At 37.2% G+C, this 16,189-nt stretch overlaps 2 protein-coding genes and 1 long non-coding RNA gene across 4 annotated transcripts; 2 read left to right on the forward strand and 1 right to left on the reverse strand.

Annotated features, from left to right (window-relative positions):
- The first annotated feature begins 1,348 nt into the window (after positions 1 to 1,348).
- On the forward strand, positions 1,349 to 2,575 carry LOC110751739 (uncharacterized). Its single transcript, XM_021952245.2, has 2 exons — positions 1,349 to 1,942; positions 2,357 to 2,575. Exons 1-2 carry the CDS (start codon positions 1,349 to 1,351, stop codon positions 2,573 to 2,575), a joined length of 813 nt encoding a protein of 270 aa, XP_021807937.1.
- On the reverse strand, positions 1,751 to 4,805 carry LOC110751740 (uncharacterized). Of its 2 annotated transcripts, none has more exons than XR_002525901.2 (5): positions 4,631 to 4,805; positions 4,429 to 4,535; positions 3,055 to 3,109; positions 2,335 to 2,968; positions 1,751 to 1,889 (listed from the first exon to the last, which is right to left on the reverse strand). It is a non-coding gene; the product is annotated as an uncharacterized LOC110751740 (long non-coding RNA). The 2 variants fall into 2 exon arrangements; XR_002525902.2 differs by lacking the exon at positions 1,751 to 1,889 and having other exon boundaries at positions 2,347 to 2,477; positions 2,628 to 2,968.
- Positions 4,806 to 14,115: 9,310 nt separating this feature from the next.
- On the forward strand, positions 14,116 to 15,608 carry LOC110751771 (uncharacterized). Its single transcript, XM_088248190.1, has 2 exons — positions 14,116 to 15,062; positions 15,182 to 15,608. The coding sequence occupies exons 1-2, from the start codon at positions 14,175 to 14,177 to the stop codon at positions 15,416 to 15,418; spliced, it is 1,125 nt and encodes a 374-aa protein (XP_088104316.1). The 5' UTR covers positions 14,116 to 14,174; the 3' UTR covers positions 15,419 to 15,608.
- Positions 15,609 to 16,189: the final 581 nt, after the last annotated feature.

Raw genomic sequence — 16,189 nt, forward strand, 5'->3', positions numbered from 1 at the left:
GCAAGTTGTGATGCAGACAAGGTTTGGCGGTCTGGAGCGCGCATTTACAATTTGCAATTAAATATTGAACAAAAGAGGAAAGAATATAGTCACCCACTCTACCTTGGCGACGTGGCGGTATCAGGACGGTTCAGCTTGGTCCTTTAGGCACACGAGCCTTATTACAGCACACCATCTGCCCTGGTCACGTGGCAGTCATTGGAATTCCTTTTTTGTTTTCTTCGTACAATAAAAGTCTCCCGAAACCCATGAAGCATGCTAGATGTCATATTTCTGCACAATCTGGAAATCATCAGCAACATATGATTTTGTCTCCTCATTTATAGCACAAATTACCTTGTCTACGGGAGCAATTTTTTAAATTTTAATTTGTGTAATTTACGGACTTGTGTTGAATAATACAATTCCTCATTATCATATTCAATAATCTCTTTAACAACTTTGGAATGCTAAAATAAGTCAGTCATATCATCAAAACTATCTCCAACACCATCTTTATCAAACTCAATCATCAAAGCTGCAATATCTTGGTTTTTTTTCAAGATTGATAAATTGACATTGTCTTTTCAAAACATTTAATTTTACTTTGGAAAAACAAAACATACTTTGAAATTGTAGGTTTTTCATGAGTTAGAGTATGTACTTATAAATATCCCTAAATGTGTGTATGAACTTGAAAATGACCCTATAATTTGGGGGGTCTTTTATAGTTTGTCCATCTATTTTTTTTTAAAATAAATCTTTGTCTTTTACCATTTTATATATATTTTTTAATTAGATAATTTTGCTTCCTTTTTCTTTTTCCAGTTCACATGGCGCAATATGTATGGTCCATGTGGATTCATTGATTGCCACATAAGCGTTTTAATGGAGGGATTAACAAAAGCACTAATGGATATATGAAAGTGTTAGGTATGAGATTGAGACGAAAAAAAACATTAGGCACGAGACTTAGATGAAAATAATTTCGTGTATGAAAGATTGAAACTTGGTAAACTAAAATTAGCCTTCTATTTTTATTTGTTCAAGAAGATGACCATCTGTATTATTATTGTTTTAGTTTTCTTTCTTCTCCGACAAAGCTATATCAAATGCCAAAATCATTTTAAATAAAAAAAATTCAAAACAATAAAGTAATTTATTTGATTCGAGGAGGGAGAGAGCAGAGGTAGGCCCAGAAGTGTCTCTCTCTTTGATGAGGACAGGGATCAAAGTTGATTCTCAAAGTTTATAATAATATGACTCTTTCTACAAATACAAAGCCTCAGCGTGTGCCTTCTTCAAACCCCACCACCATAGCCTTTCTTCTCCAAAAACCCAAAATCCAAAACCCAAGAATTCAACAGTGATGTCGACCCCTCTCAAGCCAGACGCTTATGTTCTTGCAAGCCTAATGGAATCTCACTTCAAAGAACTCGATCTGATCCCGGAACTGTTTCTCCTGAACAAAGAAGAAATGCTTCTCATACTGGAAAAGTGCTTCTCACACTCTTGTCTGGAGAAGGCTCTTGCAGAACAAACTGCTGTCGATAAAAGCGATTCAGCCGACAAGATTAACCCCAGTCCAGTTGACTCTGCTCTTCTCAAGGACTGCGTGGAGCAGGTTCGGGTGGCCAGCAACAAACGCTTCATCAAAATTGTGCATTGCTACCTGCTCAAAGCTGGCAAGGAGAAAGAAGCGCAAGAGTACCTCGAAAATGCGAGCCCTGCATCCTGGGTCGATCACTTGGAGTCCGTCAAGATGTGGAATTACCTTACTCTGCCATTCCAGGTGCTCAAGGTAATGGAAGATATGGGATTATGCACAAACCCTTTGAGTTTCTGCATGCCTCCAGCACCACCTGAGGTTTTTCCCACTCCGGCACCGGGCTGGAGCCCCGGCAAGGCTACTGCCGACGGTAACATTCCGTTACCTTGTATTAGAGGCCTAATTGACAGCTTGGTAAACAATTTCGAGTTTTACTTTTACAGCAAGCCTTTTTAAGTTTTTTGTAAAATATTTGGGTCTACTTTAACTGTAAGAACTTTGTTGATTTGGGTTTACTTGGGTAATGAGAAGAATTTGTCTGTATAAATGTACGTGCTTAGTCAATAATTACGTTTATATATATATGTTTTAGCATCGAGTAACAGAGCATGACAGGATGTAGCATAGCATTGAGTAAACTGTGGCCAAAAGCATGATTTCTCTCTTTGGAGTACTAGTTGGTGTGCAGTACACAGTCCTCTATGTAAAGTAAAGAGACTGTTTCTTTCGTAAAATAAAGCGTAGTTAAGATTAATTGTATGAAATTCTTATGTATGTGATCTATTTTGTTGTTGAAAGATGAATACCTATGTTTCAATCTTGCTTCAGGATGAGGCTGGCATTGTGCCTGAGACCGAGGACAGCCCTTCAACAGCCGTGGAGCCTAACTCAGTTGGACTAGTTCTTCACATTGGTGAGGTTACAGACCGGTCTATGATGGATGCTGCAGCTGAAGACAAGAAGAAGAAGGGGGTGATGGAAGTGGAGTCTCTTCTGGCACAGACTAAGCATCACACATTTATCCTGCTTTCTTTCTCTTTTCTTTGAAGACTACAATTGTCCTGGTTTTAATCTGGTGTGTTAATTTCAGATTTCTTACCGTACTTGTGGCATTAGAATTATTCGATATACACTTGTGGTATATGTTAGGAGCTCAGTTTTGAGCCATGACTTCATGCATTCCTTTTGCATCTGTACTTGCTGCAAGGGATATGCATCCTTGTTTATGTTTGGACATCTTTTTAGGATTGGCTGATCCTGATATGAATGCTGCTTTGAGCCATGACTTCATGCATTCCTTTTGCATCTGTACTTGCTGCAAGGGATATGCATCCTTGTTTATGTTTGGACATCTTTTTAGGATTGGCTGATCCTGATATGAATGCTGCTTTGATATAAACTGATGACCCGCCACTTGCACAATTGCACTCTGTTTAGTACCTGAGAATGCATTATAAATTTCAGTGAGAACCAAGATTTACTATAAATTCTAGGAAGCATGATAAGTCCCAAACTAGTGCATGTACCTTATAGATAGTCATTGGCTGCTTGATTCATGAAGATCTTGGGTGTTATTGAATTCTGCATTCGAATATGGATGTATAATTCACACATCTGTATTATAATGATAACACGATACAAGTTTAGTTCTGTTTTCTCAGCATGATAATCAATCCTCTATATATATGTTGCCCTGTAAGATTGTTTCCATTATCTCCTGAAATTGTCCTTACAAACTGGTTCTAGGCACAAATGTTGCCGTCATGTGTTACTATGACTATAACATTAGATCCAATTCTATAGGAATCTAGTGCTAGTACTCTTGAATCTTTGCATCATCTTTTTATTCCATGCTATGGTTGCATGTATATATGGCATGCAAACCACTAATATTTATCTATTTGTGAAAACAGATTAAGCTACAAGGTAACAATTTCCTTCCCTGATGGAATTTCTTACAACACCAAGCATATTTCCTACGTTAGAAAGGTAGCAACCAGATTCATCCTCTTAGAACAACTTGCAAGATTTCCTATATTTGACTGCTCATATATCAACCATACGTTGTTGTTAACTGAAACCTTCCTTTAGCATATTCCCCTGCTCGTTTTTAAAACCCAGAAATCCCCATTCCTAAAGCATATTGAGTCTATTTCAGAGATGGGATGAAGTTGAAAGGTGCCTCTAGCTTACTAAATTGAACCTTCCTATAGCATATTGAGTCTATTTTTTGCAGAATCTGGAAAAATGCCATGGTTTTACACTGGTATAAAACCAGATTAAAGATACTGATTCGTATGAATCTTGCAGCTTAATCTGTACATACTAAATACAACTGCTTATCAATATGCCACACAAATGTTCCAAATCGCCATATTTTATCATTTGCCTCGTTACTGTTGGAAAGTAGAATATCTACCATTCCAAAAGACAAATGCATGCCCGACACCCAAATCCTCTTTAGTTTAGTAGAGTACAGACTTTTGTTTATGTCTCAAACCCAAACACCCACGAACACAAGTACTTGCTTGTGTGGCCCCATATTCTATTACCCAAAAAAGAAAGAAAAGCTCTCAAGAGAATTTGGGAAAACCTGTCAGCTCACAAGGCCGTGACAGAAGCCAATGTTAGCAAATACTAGGGAATATATATAGCCTATTTGGAAAGGGGGACAAAGCACATTTTCCGTAATGAAAAAAAAGTTCTTTGCCTCTCTGATATCATATAGCTTTTCATTGAATAAAGCAAAATTCATGCCCAAAATAAGAAATCTAGACCCTACTTCCATAATTTCATTGCTTACTATATTCATAAATGTAAGATTATCCATCATAAGATTAAAATCTTTTGAAAATTTATTCCAACTTTTTCTATCAAGATTGAGTAATTGCAGAACTTACTCTTTAATTGAAACTGCAGTACTGTGAACAGTTTTGAAGAACCCCTGAGCCGCTCAGATGCTATCTGCAGTGCAAACTATTCAACGCCCAAAAATTTCAAGACATTGCTACACATAGAAGCAAGAGGGTTATAGCAAGTAAAATTCAACAGCATTGTCAGATTCAAATTGCCATTAATTTAATTCCATATCAAATTCTTCACCTCATTGTGGCGGCTGAACCACCGTGATGCTGTGGTTGTTGTATTCAATGTACCAGGCAATTATCATTGTGGCTGGCTGTCTATAAGTCCCAGAACGTGAAGCTGGTTTAGAAAACCAACAGCACGCCAGCCATATTCATAGTTCCATCCGGAGCAACATTTGTGGACGTGGAGGGTGCGGCGTTTGAATGAATTTCAAAAAATAAAATTTCTTTAGGGATTATATATAAAGGGGGCATTTCCGTGGTTTTCCAAAGTACAATGGGCAAAATTGAAATTTCAGAATCTTTGAGATTCATTTTCGACTTTTTTGAAAAGTCATTATTTTCGAGAACGACCACCATGATCATTGAGTTATTACTGGTTCATTGGGTCTTTATTTGCATTTGGTTACCTTGGAATTATAAGTGATTCTTGGTGTTTTTCTTGTTAGATATGTAAATTTAGAACTTTTCAAGAATTATGTGTGGCTTGATGCCTTGAGAATGGTAAGTAGGCAACTTAAGGCAACTTAGGTGCAGTCGCAACGTTAAATACTTTACGCTATATTCTTTTACGTCGAGAATAACTACTATGATTTGATTATGTGGTATTTTGAATTGAGGGTTAAAGACCCACTTTGGATTGATTATTGGTTATGGTTGTGAAAAGGAGGCTGAGACCCATTAGAATTGTTACTAGAGTGTAGTTGACTTATATCTTGTGCTTGCTGAACGATTGGGGTGTAAATTGTGTTTTCTGTGTAGGTGGATTCATTTTAAAGGGAGACTCTGCTGTTTTTCCTATAGAAGTCCAACTCTAAGGTTGTTTTGGAATTAGGGCAAGAATGGCATTTTAGTAATATAGGCCGACATCTTCTAGTTGTCGGACAAACATAGGGTTCGTCGCTGATTCCAAGGAAAAATTCGAGACAAGTCCTGTCAATAATAATTTGAACTATTTTGTAAAATTTTCAACAAAGTCTCATCCCAAGTTATTAGGGCGCATTTTCAAATTTTGGAGAGCTAGCTAGACCGGTTTTCCATAGACAATGCATGCATCACAGAGAGTGAGAGACCAACATTTGTGCTATGTTATTGATCTTGTGCTTTGGTGTTTGCTTCTTTAGCCTTGGTGACGTGTCAAAATGCGCTGAGAAGTAGTGGCAGATCCACCATGGGGTTAATGGAGTCAGACGACCCCATGGCAGCCCTGGAAATAACTTGGAGGTCCTTGGTTTTCTCTTGGCAACCATGGGAGATGACCCCATGGAGAAGAAGATACAAGTTGCTAGGGAGAAGAAATAGAGAGGAAGAAGAACAAGAGAGAGAGGGGAGGAGGAAGAAGAAGATTGAGAGGGAGAAGAAAGAAGCGCCTGACACAAATTTTAAAAAACAGGGAAGATATTTGTTAGGGTTTGTTAAATATTTTTTTAATTCTGTTGGGTAGACCTATAAATACTAAAAGTACACATCAATAGCATAAAAATATTACTTACCATAGTGGTCTTTAAATTAAAAAGGACCTTAAGTTCAACTGTTTAACACTCACTGTTCTCCCTCTTTTTTTTTGTAACATTCAAGGTATTTTATTATTTGGATTTTTGGGTGAGTTTATTTATTATTTGGGTTGGTGTTATTATTTTGATGAAATTTATGGTTTACATATTACATATATGAGTTTGATTTATTGAATGATGTTTTTGTTAATTGGAATAAGTTTGGTGTGTTTTTCAATTTTTTTTTTCATTGTTTCATCTTAAAAAGAAAATCGAAACTTTAATTGTCACACCCCAATTTTTTATTGGAAGTGTGAGGTAAAAGAAAAACTAAAACTAAAAATTTAAATAGCAAGAAACAAGAGAACTGAACATAAACTTCTATTTAAACCAAAGTAATTTACATTGTAAAATAACAGGAAAGTACAGGCTTTTAACAAAACATCCAAATCTATCCACAACTCTTTCTTCTTGTTTCCACGTGACAAACTAAACTTCATATTCAAAACCTGCAATAGATTCAATAAGGGGTGAGCACTACATGCTCAGTAGGGGTCCTATGTCTTATGTGATTAGTGAGATTTATAATGCACAATTTATGTAATGCATGAATGAATTTCAATTCTTACCCAACTCATTAATCTATATAATAGGGCAAGCAAATCTGCATGTCCCATACCATGCATTTTACCACTGTGATTCCGAATGCCCCATTATATAAACTAACACCCTTCTCAATTATCCCATAATTTTCCTTTTGCTAGTCATCTTGTCCACACCATTGATCTCCAAGCCCAAATCACCCAATCGACAATTATACCGCCGATTTCCTAGTCTACTGTGCACACGGGCTCACTTGAACTTGGTCCCTACAATGGTCAGACTCAACTACACAAAAGATCCTTCCCATTACCCTCTTTTCCATAATTTTTTTATCAACCCAAGAATTCCAACCACCACCGACAATATATGAACATGTCAATATTAATCAAATTATAATGATAATTGACAACATGTAAACACTCAATATCAAGGATAATAATCAAATAATATTACCAAGCATAATATAGTGTTCATAATATTTAATTAAATCAGTTTATGTAAAGCCTCCCCAAGAAAAACCCCTACCTCAAATCCAAAGCTATTGTATAACTCCCAGTTGTAAGTCCAAACACTTTGAGCTTCTCCAAAATCTCACCACACTTAGTTCTCACTCTCTTTTTTCCTCTTGTCTACGATGTTTAGGAAACTAACACAACTTGAAGAACCTATGATCCAAGAACCATTAGGTAGGGCTATTTATAGTAAGCTAGAGTCGGCAAAGATATATAGATAAAGCTTAATATTGTGCCACATACCTAGCCTATAGGTTGCTAGACTACTTGGGTGGCTTGAAGGTAAACTGCCACCCCAATTAAGTTTATATATATAAGAATACCTATTGTTCTTACACCTCATGCCAATATAGACCACTTCATACTTTAATTGGTTTTTGAGGACTCCATAATGCAACATGTCAATCTATAAGAGAAAGCTTAGTAAGCAACAACAACAACAAAAAAAAAACCTTTCTAAATGCTTTTGTAAAGTGTGTGTATATAAGAGCATCTCCAAGGGAGATGTCAAATACCAAACATCAAATTTAAATTTGATGGCTGATGTGGCAATTGGACATCTTACACAGTTTTACACTCCATCCGATATGTCAAATTAAATTATTATTTTATTACACCTAGAAAATCTATTGACCTCCTTTTGAATTTTTTGCCACCGTTGAGATAGCATTCGGTCAGTTCTACTACTTTCAAACCACTTATTTTGGTTGTAATATTCCCAAATTCGTGCCCAAAAAGTTTGATGTTTTTGCTCATTTCCATGTATAGCATCCATACTAGTGTTTAACCACGCACTAACAAGAAGACGATCCTCATCTTTGTTGAAGCCAGCACCATGAAGGAAAAAACAATTCTTCAACGGTAGGAAATAAACTGTAAAGAGAAAAAAAGGAAAGAATAAAAAAGGAAAATAAAAAATGAAAGTTACAGCCAGTTGTCTTTAAAAAATAATAAAATATTCATTTGACATCTTGCTTTTGGGATGTCAAAAATAATAGCTAAACCTCCAGTCTTTATTCCACATCAGCTTTGACAATTCGGTTGGAGTGATGTGAGATGTTATTTCTAGCCGTTAAATATCTATATGACACTTTTAACATATCGGTTGGAGATGCTCTAATGAATATTAAATAAGGTTGAAATGAATTGATATAGTTAAAGCCATATAATAAGATTTGTGTAGGGGTCTTTTTCTTCCGGCGGCAGGTGGGCTTAGCTAATGAAATTGTCCCCTTTGTCTGAGTTCGAAAATTAAGCCCCAAAATGCTTCGAAAGGGCAGCAGGGCCTTAGGAAGTATTTTGGTTACCTTCACCAACCAAAACAACAGCAACTTACAGATAATTTATTCATGCTTACAGATAAAATCTTGGGCTTTGCATGAGAGGCATGTGGCATGGAAGCAAAATCAACATGAGTTTAGCACTGAGGGAAAATTAAGTGTTTCTAGGGGAAAGATGGGGTATTAAGGTAGGAGAGGAAAGGGTTTTGCAGACAGGTTTGGTTGAGATTGAGGGAAAGAGAGAAATGGGTGACTTTAGTATCACTTCCGGCAGCTCATCGGTGACTCTGAGCAGCCTGCCAGAAGAGGAAAAAATGAGGGGAATAAGGGTGATAGACCAGCAAAGCATGAAAATTACTGAGCTTGCAGGTAGGAGAGGAAGCTTGCTCTCCCAAGTGTGTGTTGTGTTGGGTAGAGAGGGGTCCTATTTATAGCTGCTGGGATTTGCTCTTCTCCAAGAAACCCTAATGGTTTCCTCCCAATCTAGCTAAGCTTTCCTCCTTCTTTCTTCTCCTCCCCCTTGACTTACCTTATGGTGGCAACAATTAGCTCTGTCCAATCCCACAAAATCAGAGACTTTTGGGGGCTCAAGGCTCCATCCCTTGGCTGCTTCAGAAGAGAGCCTCTATTTTCACCCATCTTCTTTATCTTCTTTCTTCCTTTTTCCATGGCCAAATTTGATGAAGGAAAGAAACTGGGTTTGTATGCTGGTTCAAGGGATGGCATCCCTCCTTGCGTGCTAATATCCCTTGGTTCCTTGAAGGATTTTTGCTTGGAACTTGCTCTCCCATGTGCTGGAACCTCCAGCAGCTTTACTCAATAAACCTTCAGACCTCCTTCTTCGTGGCTTTTGTTCTCCCAACCAGCTGTGGTAATTGTATGGGCCAAGATGGCTCATTAAGTAAGTGGGCTTTTTGGTTGAGTCAATATGCTACTTTTTGATTGGGCTATTTTCATTAAACGTTTGGGCTTTTGGTAAGGTTCATAGGCTATTTTGACTGGGCTATTTCTTCCTCTTGTGCTCACCCACATGTTTGGGCCTAAGAAATGGGCTTGAGTCCCGAGGCTCCCAAGCGACTCGGGGCTTCCATTTCTCGGCCCATAAATGGGCCTCATGTTGATTTATTACCATCCATACCACAACCCACTCAAGCAAGCCCCGGGCATTTGAGTAGCTTGGGCCCACTTAAGCTTGTAGCGTGACGTGTTGCTTATTTGCTTGGCGTGGCATGTGTGCAAGTGCGTATGAAGAACTTTCGCGTGCCCTAATCGGGCTTCTCCTCGGTAAGGTATTGCATTAGGCCGAGAATTTATTTAGGCCGAACCGTGGATTTTTTGGGCCTCAACAATTTGATAGGCTATAGATAGATTCATTTGGGTTGCCATACAACTAATATATATATATATATATATATATATATATATATATATATATATATATATAGTATTGAAAATTAATAATTATAATTATTTAATTTTCATGAAATATTAATATACGTATTTAAAAATAGGGAAATTTGCATAAATACCACTTGAACTTTTAGGCATGTGCGCCATTACCACCTGAACTTTTAATTTTTATTTTTAACCGCCTGAACTTTGTTAAGTGTTGTAATCCATCACCTAAGTCTAACTCTGTTAAAGTTTCCGTTAAATATAAGGGCATTTTTGATAATTCAATAGAACTAAAAAATAAAAAATAGAATTTAAAACAAAATAAATAAATAAAGAAAAATTAACCTAATTATACCACGCCTTCCCCTACCCTTTTCCAAAGCCACTTCTCCCCAAATCCCCCACCCGTTTTGAAGCCAGGTTAAAAAAAAAATTAACACGCCTAGCGGCATCAGTTCTTCCCAAAACCTATTTTTTTTTCTTCAAAATTCCCTTTCCTTTAAAAACCTAACTAATCCCCAACCTCCACCCCGTTGCCGTCGCCAACCACGTCAAGAAAAAATTAATGTTGTTGATTCAATATATTAATTAATTAATTCAATATAGATTAGTCTTTATGATTTCCCTCTCTAATATAATTAATTAATTGATTCAATATATTAATGTTGTTGTGTGGGTTTATAATTGATGGATTTAATTAATTTATGTGTAGAAAAATTATCATGGAACGATTAAAAAATAAAAGTGCCTATGGATAGTGAGTCTAATTCGGGTAGTTCTAGTTCTAGTGGACAATTGTAACTTGTATTTTTTAGTGTTATTTTCTTCTTGACAAAATTTCAAGACTTTACACTATGACCCCATGGCAACACAATCCTGCGTCCGCCACTGCATACACCCCTAACTTCTCTTTGTCTTTGTCTTTTGCCGTCTCTTGGAGTGGGTTGTTGAAATTGAAGGGGCATGCCTTAAATGAAATGGATCATAACTTCATATATTTACTGGGGAGGCACCAAATTGTGACAGCAACAACCTCAAGCGAATCCAAACAAAGTTGCAAGTATGCATAAGGAAGATTTGCAATTCCTATTTTATAGAATATAGTTATAAAATGACTTATATGTATATAAAGGGTGTTTTGGAGGGGAGTGGCGTTGGAAAATGGGACGATGGGTGGCGGGTGAGTGGCGTTGGAAAAGGGAAGGGTAGGGGAAGTGGCGTAGGTTAACTTTATTTTTTACTTTATTTTTTATTTTTTAGTTCTATTGAATTGTCGAAAATACCCTCATATTTAACGGAAACTTTAACGGAATTAGACTTAGGTGGTGGATTACAACACTTAACAAAGTTCAGGTGATTAACAATTAAAATTAAAAGTTCAGGTGGTAATGGCGCACATACTTAAAAGTTGAAGTGGTATTTATGCAAATTTCCCTTAAAAATATGGGATTTCACATTAACACTACAACCCTATAGACGATTGACAATCCGCCATTGGCCTCGCTCGCTTCACTTCTCTCACTTGTTTTTCCAAACTACTATTCTAGTTGGCTCTTTATGCTGTGCGTTTTGGGCATCTTGCTGTTATTTGGTTGGCTGCTGCTGGGCTTGGCTCGTAGGCTGTGGGGACAGATCCAAACTCCCACGGCTGCACAATGATGGCTTATCAGATGCCACCTTCTTTTTTATAACATATCAGCCATTGTTTTTATTTGGTAGGCAGTTTTATTTAATATTATTTGTTGTCTTTTTCACTGTATTTATATTTTTCTCTTGACTTGTATAAATCTATTCTCGTGTATCTCAAAAAATAGATAAATACTAAATAATTGTATTTTCATGTATCGACGTTGTATTTTTCTCTTGACTTGCCACACAAGTAATTCGTTGTATTTATATATGCTTTTCGTTTCGTTTTATGAAGTGATTGAATTCTTGATTGTCAACCAAAAGTTTTCCTTCTTTGCATAACTAAGTTGATGAATTTAGTCCAAAATAGGCAACATATAACAGTTAATTTGATGCAAAGTCATAGCTGGGGTCAAAGTTGGACCAACTTGGTTCAACACTCTAGCTCAAAAAATGTAAACCTCTTTATTCCACTTTAATAAAACTTCTATATTCTAGCAAATATGTTGGAATTAAGTGAGATATTTAGGGCATGTTTGGTATTCAACTTGAATCCAACTTTTTAAACTCAAAAACAGAATTTGAGTCCAAAACAAAGAAAACCTGTTTGGTAGTCCTATTTTTAAAAACTCAAACTCAAGAACAACTAAAAAACACCCCAATTATTAAAAACAAAAAATATATATTTTTTCAGTTTTTTTCTAACAACCCATAAGTTCTCACATTTTTAAGATTTGAAAACAGTTTTCAAGTTGGATACCAAACAAGTTTTTGAATCTTAAAAATAGATTTAAGAACTTATTGTTTTTAAGAAAAATTAAAGTTTTGAGTTCTCTATTTGAATAGGATACCAAACGATCCCTTATTCTTTTAAAATCTCATAACTAAGTATCATATGACGGCTAAGTTAAACTAAATCAATATAGCACATGACCAACACTTTATTTTGAAACTTTTCAACAAACTCCAATCGAAAATTATTAATTAAGGGTTCGTTTGATAACTATTTCTTTAGTTTTCAATTTTTTGTGCTAATGTATAAAGGAAAAAGAGGGAGAATGAAACTGAGAATGAGAGTGGAGATGAGATTGATGGGGAAGATGAGAGAGGATGATGGGAGGAATGAGTAACAAAACTGAAAATAAAAACTGAAAACTGAAATCTATTTGAAATTAAATTCACTTTCAAGTTTTTGTTTTCACTTTTATTACTCCTCCCTCCAACCCTCCCCTCTCATCCTCTATCTTGATCTCATCCCCACTTCCATTCACTCTCATTTTCCTCTATACTCTAGCACACAAAAAAAAAAAAAAATTATCAAAAGGGCAATTAACATAATGCTAATATTAAGTCACTTATTCACTCGAAGCTAAGTCGGCTCAGTTGGGTCTACCACCAACCTCCATGCCACAAGCATATTATTTTACCTTGATTAATTATAATTAGCTTCCCTTTTTTTTATTGATTTGGTTGTTTGACCCCTTCGCAGCTAGTTGTGTACGGTTTGGTGGATAAGGCCGATAGAAAGATGATGTGTCCTTATGGTGGTGGTGGTCTCAATCGGGTCTTGGCAAATTTTTCTTCGCAGCTAGCTGTATTTACTTTTTTTCATAATCTTCTGTCAAATTATTTCTGACCCAGTTTTTAAAATGAGACTAAGTATTTCTAATCCAATATTTTATGTTTTTTCAATATATGATTTAGAGTTGGGGCTACCGGACACTACATTCCAAAACCCCAACGTGATGATCTCTCCCTCTCTCTCTCTCTCTCTCTCTCTCTTTCTCATGACTAGGTCAATCCCAAATCAATTCAGAATTTATAGCTAATAGATTTTGTCTGTCATATCTTTGTTTGAAAATTAATTAAAATGTCGTTGAACTTGAACATTATTATACTGCCAAAAATTAATTAATTCCTCAGGTGTGAGAGAAAATGGATAATTATATTAATAAATTAATCATAAAGACCATTAGCCACAAGTGCAAATACAAATGCCCACAAATTGTCCACTACTGTTCGCTCTAGAAAGATAAAAATGAACTCCTTCTAAAATGAAGATGTGGCTCAATCAGAAATGGCCATATGTCCATACAATTAAAAAAACATTAAACCCACCAATAGGACTCAGAAAAACTTCCCACCCCACCAGCCACTTGCCTATCCGAACTCCCCCAAACTCAAAACACGAAGGTGATAAAAATACTTGAATTGTCAAAGGGCATAAAATCAAAACACCATGGGAATTCTTTTGTGTTGCTTTGGAAGGTTCTGAGTTTCCGACGCACGTACAGTGTTTCTGACGTTGATAGTAAAATGTGCTTTAAAATTTGAATGACGTATTTAAATTCATTTCAGTGGAAACAGTCACCTTCTTTTTCATGTATATTCACATTATGATGGGTGAAATTCAACAAAGTAAACAAATTTCATATAAATTTAATGCGTGAAATTTCATTATTAGTTTACTGTTTCGTATATATTAAAAATATTCAAAAGGGTCCCATATCTACAAGTTGATGAAATGGATCCTTTCATGGGAAAAAATTAATTAAATTTCTCTATAAATTAACGGGATTCAACATTCAAACACCCCTCACCTCTCTCTCCTCTCTCTCTCTCTAGTCTCAGACTCACAGAGCTAAGCTATGACTATCTCGTCTCTTCTTCAAAACCCCTTTGAAATGATCACTTCTCCTTCTTCTTCTTCTTCTTCTTCTTCTTCAGTCAATTTATTCCGTCTCCACCAACAAGAAGTCCGTTTCCATGCGATGAAAGCTGCAGAGGTTGAAGAAAGCAGTAACAAACAAGAAAGGGTCCGTTCACGCCCAATCAATGGACCCTCTTCAGCTGCTTTCATGTCACCAAATGCCAGTCTACTCTACTCGGCTGCAGTAACCAACGGCACAAACAGTACCACAAGCTTGAGCCCAGAGAGGGTCTTTTTGTCTTCGATCCCCGTCAACGGCCCGAGCCGAGAAGATGCAATCGCTGCAAGCTCGGCCTTCCGCTTGAAGATGGACTTACACAGCAGCAGCAGCAGCCACCAACTCTTGGGTTTCTGTTTTCTGCCGCCACCAGAGCTTTCCGACATGAACTACACGGCGGAGGGAATCCCGGACCTCAACTTGCCACCATCAGATGTCTCAGCTTCGGAGCTGGTCCTAAGAACCAAGAACAGAAACATCTTCCGTTTTATCGATGCTGTGTGTTTGTTGGTTGCCAAGCACGGGGGCAAAGAGGAGCTGGCGGAGTATATGAAGAACAAGAGCAGCTTGACCGAACTCCAGTTTTGGAATCTGTATACCATTCGGATCTGGCATATGCTGTCCCTCTCCCTGGGAGGAGAAATTGAGAAGGAGCTGGTGGAGGAAGGCCTAATCGAAGCCCTAATCCGCGTCGAGGATGTTCCATCGCCGCTGGAGCTGGTCCTCGCTCCACCACATCACTTTAAGGCCCCCGCCAACCAAGATGCTAGGATTGATTACAGATACAAGCAAGCATCAACTGGGTTCGACGACAAGAAAGAGACTTTGGTATTTATAAATTTTTTATGTATCCAGCTCTCTCAGACTGCCGTCTTTTTTTTACCTTTGATTATTATTATCGATTTTTATTATACATCCCATATTTGTTTGTTAAACCCAATTTTCAGTCGGATGCTCGCAATTATGATGTTGTTGATGATGAGGAAGAGGACCAGGGCAGCGGTAATTATGATGTTGATGAGGAGGAGGACGAGAGCAGCGGTGATGAGGCTGATCATCATCAGGACCAGAAGCGCAAGGCGGTGGCTGTAATGGACCACCAGGATCCGTATGATGAGCATCTGCAGAGGAAGAAGGCCAGGCACGGTGGAGCTCTTCGTATTGATGAGCCCGCCAATCCATGAGTCTGAAGCTGCAGAGGAGAGGACTCATCATCATCAGCCTCAACCCACCCGTCCAAATGCCCCCATCCATCCATCCACTTTTTTCTTTAATTTTTTGGTGCAATTATATATACACGAATGTATGACTTTAGTTATACATAAATAAGATGCTGGTGGTCTTTTGGGATCATCACCGAGAATTCTATAGTGAGGGCCATCACTAAGAGCAACGTATCATTACCAGCCTTCGAACCCGAGACCTTGCGGTTTCATGCAAGCGCACTTAACCACAGGGCTAGGATGAAGGTCGGTCTACAATATCAATGACCAAAGTTTGTCCTTGCACTGTGAGTTTGGGCAAACCACGTTTTTTATTTCTTCAATTAAAGCAGCGGATGAATTATATTCAACTTTCTCCAATACAAGACACACGAATGAAGGCCGCGATATATGTCATTGGAATACTTTTTTTGAAATGTTAAAAGTTACATGAATGTGACCGACGTACGTCTACTATCCAAAATTCAAAGGCTATCTTCTTCTCTTCCATAAAAGAATAAAAAGTAAACAAAAGCACTCCATCTCCATCAGTCCATCTCCATGTCCTAATCAACCATGGTAGTAGAGATTGCACAGTTAAAAACTTTGAGAATCAAAGGGTGGAGAAAAAGGAATCTTGGGGAGATGAAAGTTGTTGGGTTTTTTTTTAAGAGATAGAGGGAATTATAGTGTATCAAGGGTATTTTTGGTAGTTAAATAGGGTGTACTTAGTTCATTTTGCATTTTGATTTA

Source organism: Prunus avium, chromosome 2 (assembly GCF_965620075.1).
Source record: "Prunus avium chromosome 2, drPruAviu1.hap1.1, whole genome shotgun sequence".
Classification (NCBI taxonomy): Eukaryota; Viridiplantae; Streptophyta; class Magnoliopsida; order Rosales; family Rosaceae; genus Prunus; species Prunus avium.

Excerpts from the sequence above, each read along its gene's own strand:
- LOC110751771 (XM_088248190.1), top strand. The coding sequence starts at position 14,175 with ATGACTATCTCGTCTCTTCTTCAAAACCCCTTTGAAATGATCACTTCT. Across the intron at positions 15,063-15,181 it reads ACGACAAGAAAGAGACTTTG|TCGGATGCTCGCAATTATGA; the intron begins GTATTTATAAAT and ends CCCAATTTTCAG.
- LOC110751739 (XM_021952245.2), top strand. The coding sequence starts at position 1,349 with ATGTCGACCCCTCTCAAGCCAGACGCTTATGTTCTTGCAAGCCTAATG. Across the intron at positions 1,943-2,356 it reads GAGGCCTAATTGACAGCTTG|GATGAGGCTGGCATTGTGCC; the intron begins GTAAACAATTTC and ends ATCTTGCTTCAG.